The following is a 20,749-nucleotide window of genomic DNA, read 5'->3' on the forward strand; positions in this document are numbered from 1 at the left end:
CTTATTTATCAAGAAATGCATACCCAAGCCTGGTGTGGTGGCACGCGCCTTTAATCACAGCACTTGGGAGCAGACGCAGGAGGATCACTGTGGGTTCGAGACCACCCTGAGACTACATAGTGAATTCCAGGTCTGGGCTAAAGTGAAACCCTACCTCGGGGAAAAGGAAGGCAGGCAGGCAAGCATACCTTGGGGGCAGTTTGCACACTTGCATTCAGGCCCTGCACTAGAGGACAGCATGTAGGTAGTCTTGATACTGGGTCTGCCCCTTCCTGGTACACTATATTGTCTATGAGGTAAGCCCAGGACCTTGTTGACTGTGTGAGAGAGAGTTTAAGCACCCAGGTCCCTGCACATCATGCTGTAGAGTGTCTGGTGGATCATGCACCAACCCAGTATCTTGTGGACTGTCTAGTAGGTCAGATTCTTCACTGTGTGTGTGCACACACGTGCACACACACTCTCTCCCTCCCCCCCCCTTTCTCTCTCTCTCTCTCTCTGTACTGGACTCTGGTAGTACATGCCTGTGGCTTTGATGAAACTCATGAAAGAAAGCACATTGCTGTGAGGCAAGGAAGAGTACCTCAAGTACTTTTCACAATATTCTTACCTGACTTCCACACCCAGCATCCCTTCCTCTTACCTTGCATAATAAATCATGCCCTTATACTTCCTAGCCATCCACTTTCCACCAGATGGCAGAACACATGAAAGAGATGCTGCCTGTTTGAAGAGTGATAGGCAGGGAAAGACCTGTATCTACTGGCAAACTAGTTAAAGAACAAAACTTTGTGGCCAAGCCTTCAAAGGTTGAATCATTATAGAATTATGTTGGCCTGCATTATCAGAGAGCCCTCCTCATAGTACTTTAGACTTAAAAACCTTAAAGAGTTTTAGTTTTAAGAGAGCTGGGTGTGGTGGCCCACGTCTTTAATCACACCACTTGGAAGGCAGAGGTAGAAGGATCACTGAGTTTGAGGTCACCCTGAGACTACACAGTGAATTCCAGGTCAGCCTGGGCTGCAGTGAGACCCTACCTTGAAAACAGGAAAAAAAAAAAAAAAAAGAGTTTGGTGTTAGGACTGATGGGAGACCCAAAGGAAACTTAGACATGAACAGGACAATTGGGGGGGATTTATTCCAGAAGGTTCTCAGACTGGCTTTTTCCTCGCAGGTTATCTGTTTTGTCTGAATACTTAATGTGTAGGGCTCTCATATCTTTTTTATTTATTTATTTGAAAGGAGAGAAGAAATGGGCATGCCAGGGCCTCTTGACACTGCAAACACCAAATGTATGCATCACTTTGTGCATTGGGCTTTATATTGGTCCTGGGGCATCAAATCCAGGTCATTGGACTTTGCAAGCAAGTGCCTTTAACTACCCAGCTCTCTCTCTCTCTCTCTAGCCCCTCTCACCTTTTACCATTATGAGAGGAAATACTTTCAAAGGCTGAGACAAGTAGGATTCCTGTGAGCTTGAGGCCATCCTGGAACTACAGAGTGTTCCAGGTCAGCCTAGGCTAGAGTGAGACCCTACCCCGAAAAATAAAATAAAGGCTAAGAGTATGGATGAAAATACTCCTGAGGGTTAAGAGTGGCCATAGGGACTATTGTGTCAATCAACAGGTTGAGGTAGCCTTTGTATTATTTTCTAAAGTCTCCAGGACAGACAACGTCAGTGAGCAGTGCTTTCTTGTCCAGGGAATTGACACACTATTTCAGATTAGCTCTTAGGGGACAATAATATGTCTCTCTTAGCAGACAGTCTCCCCCTGTTATTCTACTCTTGTGGTTTTCCTGGCAGTTCTGCAAGTCAGGTTTCTCTGCAGGGCCTCAGATGCTTTCTTTTTTTTTTTTTTTTCTTTTCACAATTTTTATTAACATTTTCCATGATTATAAAAAATATCCCATTGTAGTACCCTCCTCCCTTCCTTTCTCTTCCCTTTATATCTCCTTTTAAACTTACTGGCCTCTGATGCTAAGTATTTTCCTTCTCACACAGAAGCCCAATCATCTGTACCTAGGATCCACATATGAATGAGAACATGCAGCACTTGGGTTTCTGGGCCAGGGTTACCTCACTTAGTATAATCCTTTCCAGATCTATCCATTTTCCTGCAAATTTCATAATATCATTTTCCTTTACCGTTGAGTAGAACTCCATTGTATAAATGTACCACATCTTCATTATCCACTCATCAGTTGAGGGACATCTAGGCTGGTTCCATTTCCTAGGTATTGTGGATAGCATAGCAGTGGACATGATTGAACAAGTATCTAGTGAGTCCTTAGGATATATGCCTAGGAGTGGTATAGTTGGGTCATATGGTAAATCTATTTTTAGCTGTCTCAGGAACCTCCACACTAATTTCCATAATGGCTGGACCAGATTGCATTCCCACCAACAGTGTAGAAGGGTTCCTCTTTTTCTGCATCCTCACCAGCATTTACTGTCATTTGTTTACATGATGGTAGCCATTCTGACAGGAGTGAGATGGAATCTCAATGTAGTTTTAATTTGCATTTCCCTGATGGCTAGGGAAGTAGAACATTTTTTAGATGTTTATATGTGCCATCTGTGTTTCTTTTTTTTTAATTTAATTTTTATTAACATTTTCTATGATTATAAAAAAAAATCCCATGGTAATACCCTCCCTCCCCCCCCCACACTTTCCCCTTTGAAATTCCATTCTCCATCATATTACCTCCCCATCTCAATCATTGTACTTACATATATACAATACCAACCTATTAAGTACCCTCCTCCCTTCCTTTCTCTTCCCTTTATATCTCCTTCTTAACTTACTGGCCTCTGCTACTAAGTATTTTCCTCACGCAGAAGCCCAATCATCAGATGCTTTCTTGTAACCAAAAGTCACATAACAAAGAAGGAAATAAAATAAGTTACAAACTAACCATCTTTCCTAGGAGGAAATAGCTTTCCCTTCATAGGCCTCATCAAGCCCTTCTATTTCCATCTTTCTCTCTCTTGTCTACCTATAGCTATCCTTTAGGTGTTACTTTATAACTTAAGGCTGGGCCAAATTGTGATGTTTTCTTCCTCCTGCCAGTATTGTATATTCAAATGAGGGATAATTATGATACTTCCCACTACTAATTAGTGTGTTAACATGACAAAAGTGCTTAACTTTAAAGGGACAGACCAAGTCTCTGCCCTCCAGCTCTGCCAGTCACAGGTGTCAACATGTCTAGGACAAAAAAATGCCAAGCACTGGAATCTTCTATCCATCACCCTATAGAACCTTTGAGAATTTTCCCATTTGGAAAATGAGGAGTGCTTTGCTTTGAGATGAACAGACTTTATTTACCCAAGCTTAGACTTAAATAAAACTAGCTCTTCCTCTCATTTCTGTCCACTGGTTTGTTTTCATGGAGGGGATGTGTAGTAGGACCTCCAGGGCCCAGCAACAAGAGTACTGCAGTAACATTCATGGTTTTACAAGCTGCTGATTATGAAGGAGGGCCCATCTCCATGAGCATCAAGCCTCTGATAGCTAACGAATGGCCTGACAAGTGAGGCCTTCATTTCTCTAAGTAACCATTTGTAGAGAATAATGGAATTCTCGCTGCCACTGGGTCATAACTCCAGCCCAAAAATAATCTCTTAATTATGACCAGTTGTAAAATCAAAAACAAGTTACAGACTGGAGAGATGGCTCAGCAGTTAAGGCACTTACCTGCAATGCCTAAAAACCTGGGTTTAATCCCCAGCACTTATGTACGCCCAGATGCACAAAGTTATTCATGCATCTGGAGTTCATTTGTAGCAGCTAGAAGTAAATAAAATACTAAAAAACAACAAATATACTTCCATCATAAAAATGGCACAGATAGCCAGGCATGGTGGCACACACCTTTAATCTTGGCACTCAGGAGGCAGAGGTAGGATTACCTTGAGTTCAAGGCCACCCTGAGACTACATAGTGAATTCCAGGTCAGCTTGGGCTAGAGTGAGACCCTACCCCAATAAGCACCCCCCCCCCAAAAAAAAGGCACACATACACATACAAACATTCCAATATCAGTTTATTTCTTGTCTCTGGGACAAGATATCTCACCAGAAACAACTTAAAAGGAAAGTGAGCTGGGTGTGGTGGCGCATGCCTTTAATCACAGCACTCGGGCGGAAGAGGTAAGAGGACTGCCATGAGTTCGAGGCCACCCTGAGACTCCTTAGTGAATCCCAGTCAGTCTGGGCTAGAGTGAGACCCTACCTCAAAAAACCAAAAAAAAAAAAAAAAAAGGAAAGTGTCGGGCTGGAGAGATTTCTCAGTGGTTAAGGCACTTGCCTGCAAAGCCTAACAACTCGGGTTTGATCCCCCAGTACCCACATAAAGCCAGATGCACGAGGTGGCACATGTATCTGGAGTTTGTAGCAGCTAGAGGCACTGGTTTGTCCATTCTCATCCTGTCTTCTATCTCTGCTTGCAAATTAATTAATTAATTACATGTTTAAAAGGGGGCTGTTGAGATTGCTTAGTGGTTAAGGCACTTGTTTGCAAAGCCTAAGAGGCCCAAGTTTAATTCCCAAATACCCACACAGAGCCAGATGTTCAAAATACTATATGCATCTGGAGTGGATGTTTGTTTGCAGGGACTAGAGGCTCTGGAACACCCACCCATTCTGTCTTTTTTTCTGTGGGCATGGTGGTGCACGTCTTTAATCCCAGCATTTGGGAGGCCAAAGTGACTTATGCATCTGGAGTTTATTTGTAGTGACTAGAGGCCACTCTCTATCTCATTCTCTCTGTCCTTTCTCTATCTCACTCTCTGCTTGCAAATAAATAAATATTTTAAAGAAAGGCAAGTGTGTAGTTTCAGCTTCCAGTTTCCCCAGCATGGAGGAGACACCCACTACAACATTAAGCTGGCCAGCTAGCTTTCTCCTTTAATTATTTTTTCTAGTGGGGCTGGAGAGATGGTGACTCAATGATTAAGTACATTTCCTGTGCAGCATGAGGACCTGAAGGGACCTGACATCACAAAGTTTGAATCTTGAGATACTATATCAGACAGTTGGGTGTGGCCATGTGCACCTGTTACCCCAGTCCTGAAAACGGGGACAGAGACCGGGGAATTGTCCAGGCTCACAAAAACAGAAAGCTCCAATATCAGCAAGATACTCTGGCTCACATAAGAATGTCCCAGTGCAGTACAGGAAGTTTCTCTTTAGTAGTGTGGATCACTTAGCCAGTTATAACCATTTCCTCAACACCAGCCTGAATGCTATCCTGTTGTATCAGTTCTTTTCTCATTGCTGGGACAAAATACTTGACCAGAAACAACTTAAGGAAGAAAAAATAGTTTACTTCAACTTCTAGTTCCAGATGGTAGAGTCCATCATGGCAGGGAGGTCATGGCATGAGGAGGAAACTGACTAGCATCACATTATATCATCAGGGAGGAAGTTGAAACAGAACAGCAAGTGGGGGCAGCTTCTAATAATACATCAAGGCCTTCTCCCAGTGATATACTTCTTCCAAGGAGGTTCCAACTCCTAAAGATTCCAGAACCTTCCTGAACAGCACCACCAACTGGGGATTATGTATTCAAACACATAAATCCATAAGGGAGCATTACATTCAAGCCACCATACCTGTCTTAAGATTTCTTCCACCATACAAATTTTCCATTCCTTTACATTTCAGCTTTATTCAAGTTCTCAGTATTGGGACAGAATGAAGCCTGTTTCTTCACAGCATCTAACCTGAATCATTTCTGGCCTAGTTCCTGGTGGCGTTCTTGTTCCCTTCTGAAAAAAATGGGCAAGGGTTAGAGTTCAGCACCCTGCCAGGTGGTCAGCAAGCAGGCTGTGGGGATCTCGGGCCCGGTGGCCTGAGGTCCATGAACAGCCACCATGTCGATCTTCATCCCCACCAACCAGATCCGCCTGACTAACGTGGCCATGGTACAGATGAAACGCGTGGGGGAAACACTTCCCCGAGATCACTTGCTACAAGAACAAGGTCGTCGGCTGGCGGAGCAGCGTGGAAAAAGACCTTGATGAAGTTCTGCAGACCCATTCAGTGTTTGTAAATGTTTCCAAAGGTCAAGTTGCCAAGAAGGAAGACCTCATCAGTGCATTTGGTACAGACGACCAGACTGAAATCTGTAAGCAGATTTTGACTAAAGGAGAAGTTCAAGTATCAGATAAAGAAAGACATACACAGTTGGATTAGATGTTTAGACATTGCTACCATTGTGGCAGACAAATGTGTGAACCCTGAAACAAAGAGACCTTACACTGTTATCCTTATCAAGAGAGCCATGAAGGACATCCACTATTCAGTCAAACCTAACAAGAGTACCAAACAGCAGGCTTTGGAAGTGATCAAGCAGCTGAAGGAGAAGATGAAAATAGAACGTGCTCACATGAGACTTCGCTTCATCCTTCCAGTGAACGAGGGGAAGAAGCTGAAAGAGAAGTTGAAGTCACTAATCAAGGTGGTAGAAAGTGAAGACTATGGTCGGCAGCTGGAGATTGTGTGTCTGATCGACCCAGGCTGCTTCAGGGAAATCAATGAGCTAATACAAAAGGAAACTAAAGGCAAGGGGTCTTTGGAAGTGCTCAGTCTGAAAGATGTGGAAGAAGGAGATGAGACATTTGAGTGACATTCTTCCATGTTTTATTTCCAGGTGAACCAGTGTACATCTGATCTGCTAAAGTGATATCATTGTCCATCCTGTGTTAAACACATCAGTGTAATGTGGGAGTGATTTCATTTTAATTTAAGTTGAGGTTTCAGGCAAAAATGGAAAACCCAAAATATAAAGTCCAGAGTAGCACTTGGCTACTGTCTCATGTTTTTTTGGGTTTTTTTCAAAAGGAAAGTTAGAGGTGACTCTTACAGATGAAGAGTAAATTGGGTAAATATGTAAGATTACGTGAGTGTGTTGCAAAAGGAGTGACTATCGTGCCCTACTATAAACTTGGATAATGACTTCCTGATTTTCTAGATCTATAATGACTATTCAGGACTTAAATATTTAATTTTCATCAAACATGCTACCACTACTTATTCTTGGTAAAATATAAAGTCATTTATTACTAATTCCTAAAGTTTATAATATATATGTTAATATAGCTAAAGTTATATGTAATCAATAAAACTACTACTATTTTTATTTTTAAAAAATGGGCAAGACCTCAACTATCTGCAATTATTTTGGCATTCTGGCCTTCCACTTCCCACCAGGGTGGCTCTATTAAGCTTTGCTTACGGAATTCTAGGGCTTTTCTAGCCCAAAGTCTCAAACCCTTCCACATTCCTCCCACAAACCAGTTTCAAAGGAACCATATGATCAGGTTTATCACAGCAATGACCCCACCTCTTGATACCCATTTTCTGTATCACTTACTTTTCTCATTACTATAACAAAAATACTGTACAAGAAGCAGCTTTAAGAAGGGAGGATTGGGGCTAGGGGGATTCCTCAATGGTTAAGGGTACTTGCTGGTAAAACCTGCAAGGCTGGGTAGTATTCCCCAGTACTCATGTAAAGCCAGATGCACAAGAATGATGCATACATAAGGAATTCATGTGTAGTGCAAAGAGGCCCTGACATGCTCATTCTCCCGCTATACCCTCCCCCTCAAATTAATTTTTTTTTTTTTTTGAGGTAAGGTCTCACTCTAGTCCAGGCTGACCTAGAACCCGCTCTGCAGACCCAGGCTGGAACTCACAAAACTCCTCTCTCTGCCTCCTGAGTGCTCAGAAAACAAAGAAACACAAAAACCCTTTTGACCGAGCAGGACAAGCACAGGCATAGGTACCACAAATCCGAGGCCGGAACTCCGGAGAGGGCGGTGCAGGGCGGGGACTCACGGGTGCGGGAGCCCTGGGTGGGCGGAGCCTGGGTCGGGGAAGCCGGAGCGATTGTGAGCCGAGCGCCGGCGTCTTTGCGCACTTCCGGCGCGCGGCGGCGCGGGCGCACTCTGACGGCCGGCGGTCAGTCAGGCCTGCGGGCGCCTGGTTAAGTCGCTGGCTGAGGCGAAGCGGCCCGCGCTTCTGGGCGGTTTCGGTTGGGTAGCTACGTACGGGTGCGCACGATGCGGCTGAGCTCTGGGGCCTTCGCCGCCAGCTGCATAGCGATCGAAGTGGTCGGGGTAGCGATCTTCCTCAGGGGATTCTTCCCGGCCCCAGTTCGTTCCTCTGCCCCGACTGAGCAACGAGCAGAGACCCCGGCGCCCGAGCCCGCTGCTGGTATGGACCCCTCTTCCCGGCGGTCTCCTTTCATCCTGGTCCCCACCCTGCAGAAGCCCTCTGCACTCACCCCCCAGCGGTTTTGTTCTGTGTCCTGTCAGCCACGGCGCCTGTGATCACCACCTTCCTCTTCAGATCCCGGCCTCTTTCGCTCACTCCCGATTCCCGGCGCTCGTGGTGGCTCACTAGGACACAGCAGATACAATACCTGCAGACCCCTCCAGCTTTCTGCTATCCTCCATTACACCTCCACCCCACAGTGATCAAGGCCTTTCTGCATTAGGCCTCTTGCTAGGCTCACACCTACCCAGAAATACCAGGTAAAAAACACTGTGGCTGTAAATCAGGTCCACCCAATCTCAGTCATTAGCCATATAAACATAGTGTGCAAACCCGCCGGTCCCCTACTCGCAAGGCTGAGTTTTAGGTCAAGCTCCTTAAGCATCCCATGGCAGGACCCTCATGTCGGGGCTCCCCTGCCCTGGTGCTCTTCACCATACTAAAGGCAGTTCACTCTATCACTGAAATGCCTACTCACTGTTATTATCCAGTCCAGCCTAGTCGAAGAAATGTCCTTGTCTAATTGTTCAGTCATCATTGGGACCCTTGAAGGGGTGATGAGAATAGGCCTGTTTCTTAACTTGTACTAAGAAAACAAATTTAGCACTGGCTGTCAAAAACAAGCCTTATACATAGATGGATACATAGATGTATGCTGATACATAGGATACATAGATGTACATGTATGCTAAAGAAATAAGCAGAGGGCTGGAGAGATGGCTCAGCAATTCAGGCATTTGTCTGCAAAGCCTAACGACCTGGTTTCGATTCCCCAGTACCCACGTAAAGCCAGGTGCACAAAGTGGTACATGCTTCTGGAGTTTGTTTGGAGGCCTTGGCATGCCCATTTTCTCCCCCGCCCCCCCCCCCCCCGTGTCAAATATATATGGGTTTTTTGAGGGGGAGGGTTGTGGGGTTTTGTTTGTTTGTTTGTTTTGTTTTTTCAAGGTAGGGTTGACCTGGAATTCACTATGGCGTCTCAGAGTGTCCTCAAACTCAAGGCTGTCCTCCTACCTCTGCATCCCAAGGTTGGGACTAAAGGTGTGCGCCACCACACCCGGTTTCAATTTTTTTTTTTTTTTTTTAAGAAGCAGAAAGATTATGAAGGTGCTTAAATTCAGTTCAGGGTTTTTTTGTTTTGGGGTTTTTTGGGGGGGGGGTTCGAGGTAGGGTTTCACACTGGTCCAAGCTGACCTGGAATTAACTATGTAGTCCCAGGGTGGCCTCGAACTCACAGCAATCCTCCAACCTCTGCCTCCCGAGTGTTGGTATCAAAGGTGTGTGCCACCATGCCAGGCTAATTTTTCTTTTTTTTTTCAAACACTTAGGAGCCAGTTCCAACTGGACCAAGCTGCCACCACCTCTCTTCAGTAAAGTTGTTATTGTGCTAATAGATGCCCTGAGAGATGATTTTGTGTTTGGTTCAAAAGGTGTGAAGTATATGCCCTACATATCTTATCTCATAGAAAAAGGATCATCTCATGGTTTTGTGGCTGAAGCAAAGCCACCCACGGTTACTATGCCTCGAATCAAGGTAAATTGATTTAAGCTCTTAAGAATCATGGTTTGGCTCTTTTGAAGTATTAGAGGGATTTTCATATCTAGCTAGAATCCTGGGATTAACTAAGTAGAAATTACTTTGATGCTGTCAGTTTTGCTAGGGCAATGGAATGCTGAAATAACCCCATAGACAGGGTGGAAAAGAGACCTGTGTTTCATGCCTCTTGTTGAGTAGCCAGAGTTCATGCTTCATGGGAAGGAGAAAGGACTTAGAGCCAAATTATCCAAGCAAGCCTGGTCCAAGAGATGTACTTAATGGTAGCCTGCTATGTTCTTTAGTCACCATTGGCTTATAACCTTTTTTTTTTTTTTTTTTTTTTTTTTTGAGGTAGGGTCTCATGAATTTACTGGGATTCTCCTACCTCTGCCTCGCCAGCACTGGGATTAAAGGTGTGTGTGACCACGCCTGGTGGATTACAGCCCTTGAGCCCTTGAAGGCCCTTCTAGGATTGTCCAGTCTACAGTCTTAACTTTCTTCCAAAGAAAACAAACTCAATTCAGTTAAAGTACTTCTCTAAACTTGTATTACACAAAATGGTCAATATGATCTGGCCTGAACAATTATTGCTACTTGTACTACATAAGTCTTGAGCTGCTCAGGTAGTTTTGAAACCCACAGTACTTTACCCAAGAATTGCCGTTGAATAAAATAGCAGCATTGTGGATTGGCTCACAAACTACCTACTGAGCAACCACTGTGTGCAGCTATCATAATATAGGTATACATTTGAAGGAATGGTATGTTTGTTTTCATGGGGCTTTTAGTCTCTACTAAGGTACATAGCTACTGTACAGCTGAGCGCAGAAGTAAGTGTGCAGTTACATTGTGACAAGTACCTGATGGGCATGTGTATGCCACAGCACACATGGCGGTCAGAAGAAACCCCGAGCTGTCTGTGCTCTTTGTCCACCTTTGAGACAGCATCTATTGCCCAGCTGCAAGTGAACACATCTAGCTGGCCTGTGAGCTTTGGTTCTGGCTTCACCTCCCATTGTCATGAGCACATTGAGGTCACAGACTCATGCACCACTTTGTGCCTGGCTTTATATGGGTGCTGGTGGTGCCAGGGAAAATAAAACTTGGATCAACAGGCTTTGCAAGCAAGGCCTTTAACCACTGAACCATTGTCTACCCCCAATTGCCTTCAAAGAGTAGAATTTTGAAATCAAGGACTCACATTTTTTATGAATTTGAGTTTATTTAGGAAGAAATCATAATTTTGGGGGCTAGAGGGAGGATCAGTGGTTAAGCGCTTGCCTATGAAGCCTAAGGACCCCAGTTTGAGGCTTGATTCCCCAGTATCCATGCAAGCCAGATGCACAAGGTGGTACACGCATCTGGAGATTGTTTGCAATGGCTGGAGGCCCTGATTTTCCCATTCTCTCTCTCTCTCTCAAATAAATAAATAAAAATAAACAAGAAATCATAATTTGTGAGGTTGATTTAGGGGAAATTGATATCTAGAAAGACTACAGCAATTCCACACATACATAGAAGATAGGCTATAGAAGCCCCTTCAAATAACAGACCAGAGAGGATTAAGAAATAGTGAAGGACTCAGAAATCAAAAGACAAATCTTACACATAACCAAAGCATGACACAGAGAATAGAAGGCAAGAAGAAAAATGTCCAGCCAAGCCAAGATAAGTATTCTCCCCTTCCTAGCCAGGCTTGTCCCAGCCATTCACATGAATGCCCAAGCCATTAGCTCACAGGGCATAAAGGAAGAGAAAGCTTATTTTTAAAAAACTTTATTAAGATAACTTCATATAGTACAATGCATTGATTTTTTGAGGTAGGAGTCTCGCTCTAGCCCAGGCTGACCTATAGTTCACTATGTAGTCTCACACTGACCTCAAATAGGGATCCTCCTACCTCAGCCTCCTGAATGCTGGCATTAGTGGCATGTACCACCACACCTAGCTGATTGCACATTTTCTTGTGTACAAGGTGATGAGCTCATTTGGATACTAATCCCCCATGCTGCAAGTGGTGGCAGTAGTGGCTGTCGTCGTATTAATAGGGTGACTTGCATGAACTGATATGTAGAGCCTGGGCAAATAATGCATTGTTTAGATTTTTGGTTTTTCTTAATTGTTTTTATTTTTAAGCCAGTCTTCAGGGGAGTTTCCCTGGTCTATAGCTTAGTGGTCAGCCAGTGATGGGAACATTTGTGCTTAAGCACATCATTGAGTCAGTCATCCACCCTCTGCCAAAGCTCCTGTGGACTGGGACACTCTTGGCTGCTCAGGTAGCTTTCAAGTCTGACTAGACTCTCAATGTGTGGATCTCCCACTCAGCCAGAAGAAGCAGGTAACTGAGACTATTTCCCCATCTCCCCAGATGCCAAGAAATACATGGATACTTACCACAGTTGATCACAGACGTCTTCTTCCCAAAGTACATTTTCAAATCTCACACTGATTTGCTTGTCACAGCCAACTCTGATGGAACCATCGTCAGGTCAGGCAGAGGAACGAGATGGGAAACACCACAAAAGGATTTTCTTCAACAGGCGCTCTATTTGTTGCATAACTGGTGAATTTCTAAGTACCAAAGTGATTGCATTCGGTATTTTTTTTTTATTTTTTATTTATCTGAGAGCGACAGACACAGAGAGAAAGACAGATAGAAGGAGAGAGAGAGAATGGGCGCGCCAGGGCTTCCAGCCTCTGCACACAAGCTCCAGATGCGTGCACCCCCTTGTGCATCTGGCTAACGTGGGACCTGGGGAACCGAGCCTCGAACCGGGGTCCTTAGGCTTCACAGGCAAGTGCTTAACCGCTAAGCCATCTCTCCAGCCCGCATTCGGTATTTTTTGCTGCTTTTTCATTGCACTTGAGAGAGAGGACTTGCCAAGCCCCTCAATCTGGCATTCTAGAAATGTGGGTCATCCATATTTACATCTGTTTAATTATTAATGTAGCTTAATGGTACAGCACTTGCAAAGTTCCAAGTTCAAGCCCCAGAACCACCAAAAAAAAAAAAAATTGCATTTATTGTCACTAAAGAAGTCTTTTGTTTGTTTGCTTTTTATTGTTTGTTTGGTTTTTCAAGGTATGGTCCTTTTCTAGCCCAGGCTGACCTGGAACTCACTCTGTAGTACCAGGCTGGTCTCAAACTCACAGTGATCCTCCTACTTCTGACTCACATGCTGGGTGTGTGCCACCATGTCCAGCAAGAAGTCCTACTAGATATATTAACAACTGTTAGCATTGTGGATATTACTGCTTTTTTTCAAGGCAAGTCCTTGGATGCCCGTTTCTTAGGTGGCTGTGTAACTCTAAATCATGGAGATTCATTACTGTGGCCTGGTAGGCCATGTGGTTAAAATGGGGAGAGTATTGACTCGCCCCCATATGAAAAACATAGGCAGACACTTCATATCTACCTTTTCACCCCAGAATACGTGGTGCAAAACGGGGGGACAGAGTTGGATGTCCCATTAATGGCCTTGGCTCAGCCCTTGAGAATTTCTGGGTGTCCCATAGATATATTTTTTTTCCTCCTGCTTTCACTTAAAGGCAGACATTAGACTTGCTGAATTGTTAGAATTTGGAGTTTGATTGAGTTCAATTATTTTGTCATGTTGCATAGATTTGAATCTTAACTGGGAATCTGACAGAGGGGCTGGCTATGCAGGTTCGTGTTCTCAGTATATACACACATACTATATTTGCCCCAAGTCTGTCATTAATCCATAGTTTCTCTGGCTGTCACTATTGTTAACCACTCCTGTGTCTTCTTATCTACTAAAAGGTTTGCTTCATCATTGAAATAGTTAAGTTTTCATTATTAAGTTTGATTATTTTTTGATTTTTTTTCAAGGTAGGGTCTCACTGTAGCTCAAGTTGACCTGGAATTTACTCTGTAGTTGCAGGCTGGCCTCAAACTCACAGTGATCCCCTGCCTCTCCCTCCCAAGAGCTGGGATTAAAGGCGTGTGCCACCGTGGATGGCCTGAGTTTGAAGTTTTTACCCAGAATCTGTGTTCTGTTTCCTCCATTCCTACAACAGCTGCTGTCCTCGCTTTGGTTCAGTATAGGGCCTGCTCTAGTTCTATCCCCACCTGATTCACCCACCAGGTAATACTCCTGTCTTCTTTGCTGGGCTTTTGGATCTGTAGTCTTAATTCTTGAGTGTTTCTTCCTTCAGGCATTGATGACAGGAAGTCTCCCTGGCTTTGTCGATGTCGTCAGGAACCTCAATTCTCCTGCACTGCTGGAAGACAATGTGATAAGACAGGCAAAATCTGCTGGGAAAAGAATGATCTTTTATGGAGATGAAACCTGGGTTAAATTATTCCCAAAGCATTTTATAGAATATGATGGGACGACTTCATTCTTTGTGTCAGATTATACAGAGGTGAGTTTCTCTTGTATTTGAGACAGGGTCTCTTCAGGTCGGCCTTAAACTCTTGCCTCCACCTCTACAGTATTGGATTACTTTGCTCTATTTCAGAAGTTCTTATTTTAAAAATTTTTTAAAATATTTTATTTATTTATTAGAGAGAATGGGCACGCCAGGGCCTCCATCCACTACAAAGTCCAGACACATGTGCCACCTTGTGCATATGGCTTAAGTGAGTACTGGGGAATTGAACCTGGGTCAGTAGGCTTCGCAGAAAATGCCTTCACCACTAAGCCATCTCTCCATCCCCAGAAGTTTTTCTTAAAAAGAAGTATGCTGGGTTGGGGAGATAGCTCAACAGTTAAAGGCACTTACTTGCAAAGCCTATTTCTCCAGGTTCGATTCCCAGTACCCAGGTAGAGCCAGATGCAGAAAGTGACACATGCATCTAGAGTTGGTTTGCAGCAGCAGGAAGCCCTGGTTCACCCATATTCTCTCAAATAAATAAATAATTTTTTGTTTTTACAAAGATATAGACTACTCTGGAGAGGGCCTGACACCACCATTTCCTACTGGGAGATGGTGCTATTTTGTGTATGGTGCTTATTAATATATGGAGAGGAATAGTGAGATAAAAATCATGTGGTCAGTTATAACTGTAGGCATAAACCCTAGAGCAGGTGTGAGTCAAGGTCTGCAGGACCCAAAATGCAGAAAATCTGGTCACCCATTGAGGGACAAAGGCTCAGGAAGTATGCCACAGCAGAGGAACTACAGCAGTGATGAGTGGGAACCGTCCTCATGAGCAAAATGGGGAGGCAGCAGTGCTGTACAAAGCCCCCCCCCCCCCAATGCCTGCTTGGGATGCCTTGGCTATTTTTTAAAATATATTTTATTTATTTGAAAAAGAGGCAGAGAGAGAATGAGAGAATGGGTGTGTCAGGTCCTCCAGCCACTGCAAATGAACTCCAGATACATGCATCCCCTTGTGCTTCTGGCTTACATGGGTCCTGGCGAATTGAGCCAGGATCCTTTGGCTTTACAGGCAAACGCCTTAACTGCTAAGCCATCTCTCCAGCCTTGCCTTGGCTATTTTGACCTGTAGGTGGAACAGAACCCTGCTGTGAGGATGGGCAGTGAGTCAGGTGGAGTCTGGTCCTGAGAGGCATCTGCCCATTCTGGGTAACAGGCTCCAGCCAGTGGAGGAGCAGGGTGAGACCCGGGTATGAAAAGTTGAGCCTGGAAGGAAGAAATGTACTAGTGCATCTTCCTAGTGTTGGGTAGTAGCCTGTGTTCAGTTTGTGGGGTCTAGTGAGTGGCTATGGTCCTGTTCTTGGGGATACCTTTTTTTTAAAGTGATCCCCTTTCCATGGTTTGATAGGGCAGGATCAGTGTGACTTTTCAGTAATGACAAATTCCCTACCCTATGTATGACATCAAGTCAAAACACTCATCTTAGTGGAGCATATTTTAGTGGGAGGGAAGTGGGCTTGCTGAAGGGACAGAGCTGACATGCAGTGTCATCTGCTAACATCTCCACCATGTATTTACTTCAGAAATGGAAGAGATCATGCATGTTTTATCTTTCCCTCCAAGAGTAGCCTTCTCATAGGAGTACTACTTACTTTGAGTACTGTGCTTGTGTATGTCTTGCTTAGCTGTTCTCTACCCTTCATTATCCTGCGAGATGGCAACTTGGGCTCTGTTTAACTGCTCTGTTGTTTGGCTTTTGTTAAGCTCAGCAATGATCCTATGGAGGGCAGGGTCATTCGAATAGCTCTTGCTCATTTAAATTATGTGTATAATGTGTTCACAAGATAGAGACATTAAAACAATAGGAATAAGAACCTAATCTAATACTAATGTTCATTTGTTTTTAATCACATAAAGGGGTTTTGTTTTTTGTCTTTTCAATTCCCATGAGTTCTGTTTGCTAAGATAAGCCCCTAGATTTTATAAGGATCGTTGCTTTTAGCTTAGGGAGTAAAGGTCCAGGGAATATTGAGTGAGCTATTTACATGTACTTTTCCCCCCTTTGAAGGTGGATAATAATGTCACAAGACACTTGGATGAAGTATTAAAAAGAGGAGACTGGGACATGTTAATTCTCCACTACCTAGGGCTGGATCACATTGGCCACATTTCTGGGCCCCACAGTCCTCTGATTGGACGCAAGCTCAGTGAAATGGACAGTATCCTGATGAAGATTCACACGTCACTGCTGGCGAAGGTAAGGCACACTGCATGGTGGTGGGATTTCATGTTGCCAGGATTTCCTAGGAGAAATAGAACTGCCTAAAGCAGCACCATGTCCATCTCAGTCATCCAGACATGCTCCTGCCAGTCTTGTCCACATCTGGTTACCTTCCAGATCACTGTTCCCAGGCTGGAAACCACAGAGTTACATTCTGGCAATGATAAATATAGTAAGTAAGCCAGGTGTGGTGGTGCACACCTTTAATCCCAGCACTCCAGAGGTAGAGGTCACCATGTTTGAGGCCACCTTGAAACTACATAGTGAATTCCAGGTCAGCCTGAGCTAGAGTGAGACCCCACCTTGGGAGAAAGAGAGAGAGAGAGAAAGAAAAGAAATATATAAGTAAGAACTTACATATTCCAGAAAGTGAGTGGTGTCATTGGAAAACACAGGCAGGAGGAAGCAGCATCTCTTTTCTAAGGAGAGGCTGTAATTTTATTTATTTATTTATTTATCTATTTATTTATTTATTTATCTATTTTAAATACTTTTGAGAAGAGAGAGCATGGGTACACCTGGACCTCTTGCTGCTGCATACAAATTCCAGATGCATGTACCTACCACCTTGTGCATCTATCTGGCTTTATGTGGGTATTGGGGAATTAAACTCCAGCTGGCAGGCTTTGCAAGAAAGCACCTTTAGCCACTGAGCCATCTCCTAAGCCTCAGCCCAAGGCTATAATTTTTTGTTTGGTTTTTGAAGTAGGATCTCACTCTAGCTCAGGCTGACCTGGAATTCACTGTGTATTCTCAGGGTGACCTCGAACTCTCAGCAGTCCTCCTACCTCTGCCTCCCAAGTGCTAGAATTAAAGGCATACACCACCATGCCAGGCTTCAAGGCTGTAATTTTAAAGGGCCTGTTCCAGTAGTCTTCCTGTCACATTTACCCATAGGGTGTCAACAGAGACTTGAAGGGAAGAAGGAGCAATTGTGCACTGTGTGGGTGTGTGCCAGGTGGAGAAGCAGTGAGTCAAGTTGAGCAGCAAAGGCTATATGGCTGGAGCTTTGGTTAGAGCAGCCCAGTGTATACTGCCTGTGCCACCTAGAGATCTCTCTGGATATTATGTTTTATCTTCAAACCATTCTTCAGAACAGATGAGAAAACTGAGGCAAGAAGTGTCATGTGCTCTGTGAGCTGTAATACTGTTCTCTCTTCACCTGTGATCTGGTTTAACCTTGATCTGACTGTGAGCTCATTGGAAGAGATTCAATGCTCTGATGAGAAGGTCCTGTTTATGAAGTAAACAGCTGTTTACTTTGCAGGATCATGTGAGCTCTTCCAGCTAACTGCAGCTGACAGGTTCTCCTTTGCTTTACAGGAGAGAGAGACTCTGTCACCCAGTTTGCTGATTGTCTGTGGTGACCATGGCATGTCTGAGACAGGGAGCCACGGGGCCTCTTCCACAGAGGAAGTGAGCACACCTCTGATCTTAATCAGCTCAGCATTTGAAAGGAAACCTGGTGAGAATTAGGAGTGATTAACATTTTGAAACCATACTCTGAAATAAGTTCAAAATATCATGTGAATGTGAGAGTGAAAAAGAGGAGGCAAGCAATCAGGATTTAGAGCTTACATCCTTTCTCTGACTCCCAATATACTCTTGGTAAGAAGTGCAGGAATATTACTGCTTAGGTGTCAAATATTCAAAGAAAATTTGCCAGCAGCTAATACTTAATTATTTTTAAGTACCTACCACTTAACAGTGTTGAATAGCAGTGTGGTAGTTTGAATGTATGTCATTCATAGATTAAAACTTGTAACTTGGGTCTCCAGCCACCTGCCTAGAGTAGATGTCACTGGGGGTGGATCTTGGGGTCCAGCTCAAAGGTGTGTTTAGGGGTGGATCTGATTCCAGCACAGAGGTATGGAGAGAGGTCTGAGCTGTGGTGGACTTTTGTGCTTGCTGCTTTTTGGTGTTGCTGGCTGGTGGTGGTTTCTCTCTCGGCCTATATTTATGAATGGGAGCCATCTTCTCCCACCATTGTTGAAACTTCCCCTGGATCTCTAAGCTTAGAATAAATCCCTTCCTCCCATAAAACTGCTTGGTTACATGCTTATCCTTGCAATGCGGAGCAGTCTACAACAAGTGATGTTGGCCAGAGTGAGGGATTTCAGGGAGAGAACAATTAACTTAACTGAGGCTCTATCTCAAAGTCAGGCACAGGCCCGACAGAGTTGAGCTACCATCTCCACAGAGTCAGTTTTAGGACATTTTCTTTCTCTCAAAAAGAAACCTATGGGCTGGGGAGATTGCTCAGTGGTTAAGGCCTGCAAAGCCTAATGACCCTGGTTCAGTTTCCCAGTACTCACTTAAAGCCAGCTGCACAAAGTAATGCATGCATTTGGAATTTGTTTGCAGCAGCTAGAAGCCCTGGTGCTGCTATTCTGTATCTCTTCTATCTCTATCTGCTTGCAAATGAATAAAAATATTTTAAAAATAAGAAATCCTTCAATCAGTTCACTGTGGGAAGATCATCCCTTGCTATCCAGTTTTCTTATTCCTGGAAAGCTGCTTCCTTCAGTTGTTTCTTCCTCTGGGTTTCTAGACAGGCCCTTAATAAGAATGGGATATGAGCCTGACACTCCTTTAATCCCAGCACTCAGTAGGCAGAGAGAGGTGGGAGGATCACTGTGAGTCTGAGGCCACCCTGAGACTACACAGTGAATTCCAGGTCAACCTGGACTAGAGTAAGACTCTACCCGGAGAAACCAAAACCAAACCAAACCAAACAAAAACAGCCTAGTGTTCTGGCTATTTGTGCCAGAGATGCTAAGGGGATGCTTTGTTTTGGCCTTATGGTAATTTGTAACTAGCCTAGGAGAACCTTCTAGAAAAACTGAACTCCAGTCTCTTCAGATCAGGAAACCTTACAAACAGTAGGATGGATTTAGGGGGACTACAGGGAAGGGGGCCTGCTATGGATGCCAAGGTGACTAGAGTGGGGGTAGGGTGGGACTTGCAGAGGGAGAATGGGAAGTTGCACATTTAATTTTATTAATAAAATATTTATTTAAGAGAGAATGCCAGAGGAGGAGGCAGGGTTGGGAGCAGAGTGGGCATAGAGCCTCCAGCCATTAGATGCATATACCACCTTGTGTATCTGGCTTACTGGGTATTAAGGAATCAAACCTGGGTCCTTAGGCTTTGCAGGTAAGCACCTTAACCACTGAGCCATCTCTCCAAACTGACTTAGTTTTAACAGATGTTTGTTAGGTGATCTTCGGGGGGGGGGCAGTACCAATCTTAGGCACTTCTGGGTGACATGTGAGCCTGTCAGTTGGCTGGAGCAGGGGGGAAAAAAAATTCCTTACTCATTAGCAGTCTTCACTCGCCACGTCCAGTCTGTCTTGTGTCTATAGGTCAGCTTTTCCTCTCATAGAAGTGGAACACACAACACAAGGGCTTGTCAGGCATCCTTCGCTTACAACATCTTTCCAAACTCAAGAGCTGTGATATATTGTCAGTCCTTCATTCCTGTTGTCAAATGTTGTTCCATTCCTTGGTAGAGAGACACTTGGGTTACTTCTGCTTTGCTACTGTGAACATCTGTGTGTGAGTTCTTGTGAGGATGTGTGTTCACCTGGTGTCATTTTCTTGCTCCAGTTCATCCCCGACTCCAACTTTTTCCTTGTTGCTATTAAGTAGGTTTCATTTCAGTATGTTAAGGAACTGGCAGAATAGTAATGTGTGTGTGTGTGTATATATATATATATATATATATATATATATATATATATATATATGATTTTTTGGGAGGTGGATTTAGAGGTAGGGTCTCATCTAGCTCAGGCTGACATGGAATTCACTCTGTATTCTCAGGATAGCCTCGAACTCACGACAGTCCTCCTACCTCTGCCTCCCAAGTGCTGGGATTAAAGGTGTGTAGCACCATGCCCAGCTAACATATGATTTTTTTCCTACAAATTTTTTTATTATTAACAACTTCCATGATTATAAAAAAATATTCCATGGTAAGGACCTCCCACCCCGACTTTCTCCTTTGAAACTCCATTCTCCATCATGTCTCCACCCCCACTCAATCAGTCTCTCTTATTTTGATGTCATGATCTTTTCCTCTTACGATGGTCTTGTGTAGATAGTGTCAGGCACTGTGAACTCATAGATATCCAGGACATTTTGGGTCTGGGGGAAGCACGTTGTAAGGAGTCCTACCCTTCCTTTGGCTCTTACATTCTCTCCACCACCTCTTCCACAATAGACCCTGAGCCTTGGAAGGTGTGATAGAGATATTGCAGTACTGAGTGCTCCTGTCACTTTTTTCCAGCACCATGA

At 44.1% G+C, this 20,749-nt stretch overlaps 1 protein-coding gene and 1 pseudogene across 4 annotated transcripts in view; both read left to right on the forward strand.

Moving 5' to 3' along the window:
* The first annotated feature begins 4,968 nt into the window (after positions 1–4,968).
* LOC101615053 lies at positions 4,969–6,812 on the forward strand (annotated as a pseudogene).
* A 1,151-nt stretch (positions 6,813–7,963) lies between these two features.
* Positions 7,964–20,749, forward strand: part of Pigg (phosphatidylinositol glycan anchor biosynthesis class G) — an 89,538-nt gene continuing 76,752 nt past the window's right edge. For 3 of the 4 annotated variants that reach the window (XM_045161821.1, XM_004656060.2, XM_045161819.1), the window contains exons 1-5: positions 7,964–8,225; positions 9,614–9,819; positions 14,002–14,211; positions 16,238–16,426; positions 17,774–17,915. In XM_045161821.1, coding sequence (XP_045017756.1) covers positions 8,072–8,225; positions 9,614–9,819; positions 14,002–14,211; positions 16,238–16,426; positions 17,774–17,915 — 901 coding nt within the window. In that variant the 5' untranslated portion in view covers positions 7,964–8,071. Of the gene's footprint in view, positions 8,226–8,426; positions 8,546–9,613; positions 9,820–14,001; positions 14,212–16,237; positions 16,427–17,773; positions 17,916–20,749 lie in introns of those variants that run through there. The other variant, XM_045161818.1, reaches the window with a different exon arrangement.

This window comes from Jaculus jaculus, chromosome 11 (assembly GCF_020740685.1).
Source record: "Jaculus jaculus isolate mJacJac1 chromosome 11, mJacJac1.mat.Y.cur, whole genome shotgun sequence".
NCBI classification, from domain to species: Eukaryota; Metazoa; Chordata; class Mammalia; order Rodentia; family Dipodidae; genus Jaculus; species Jaculus jaculus.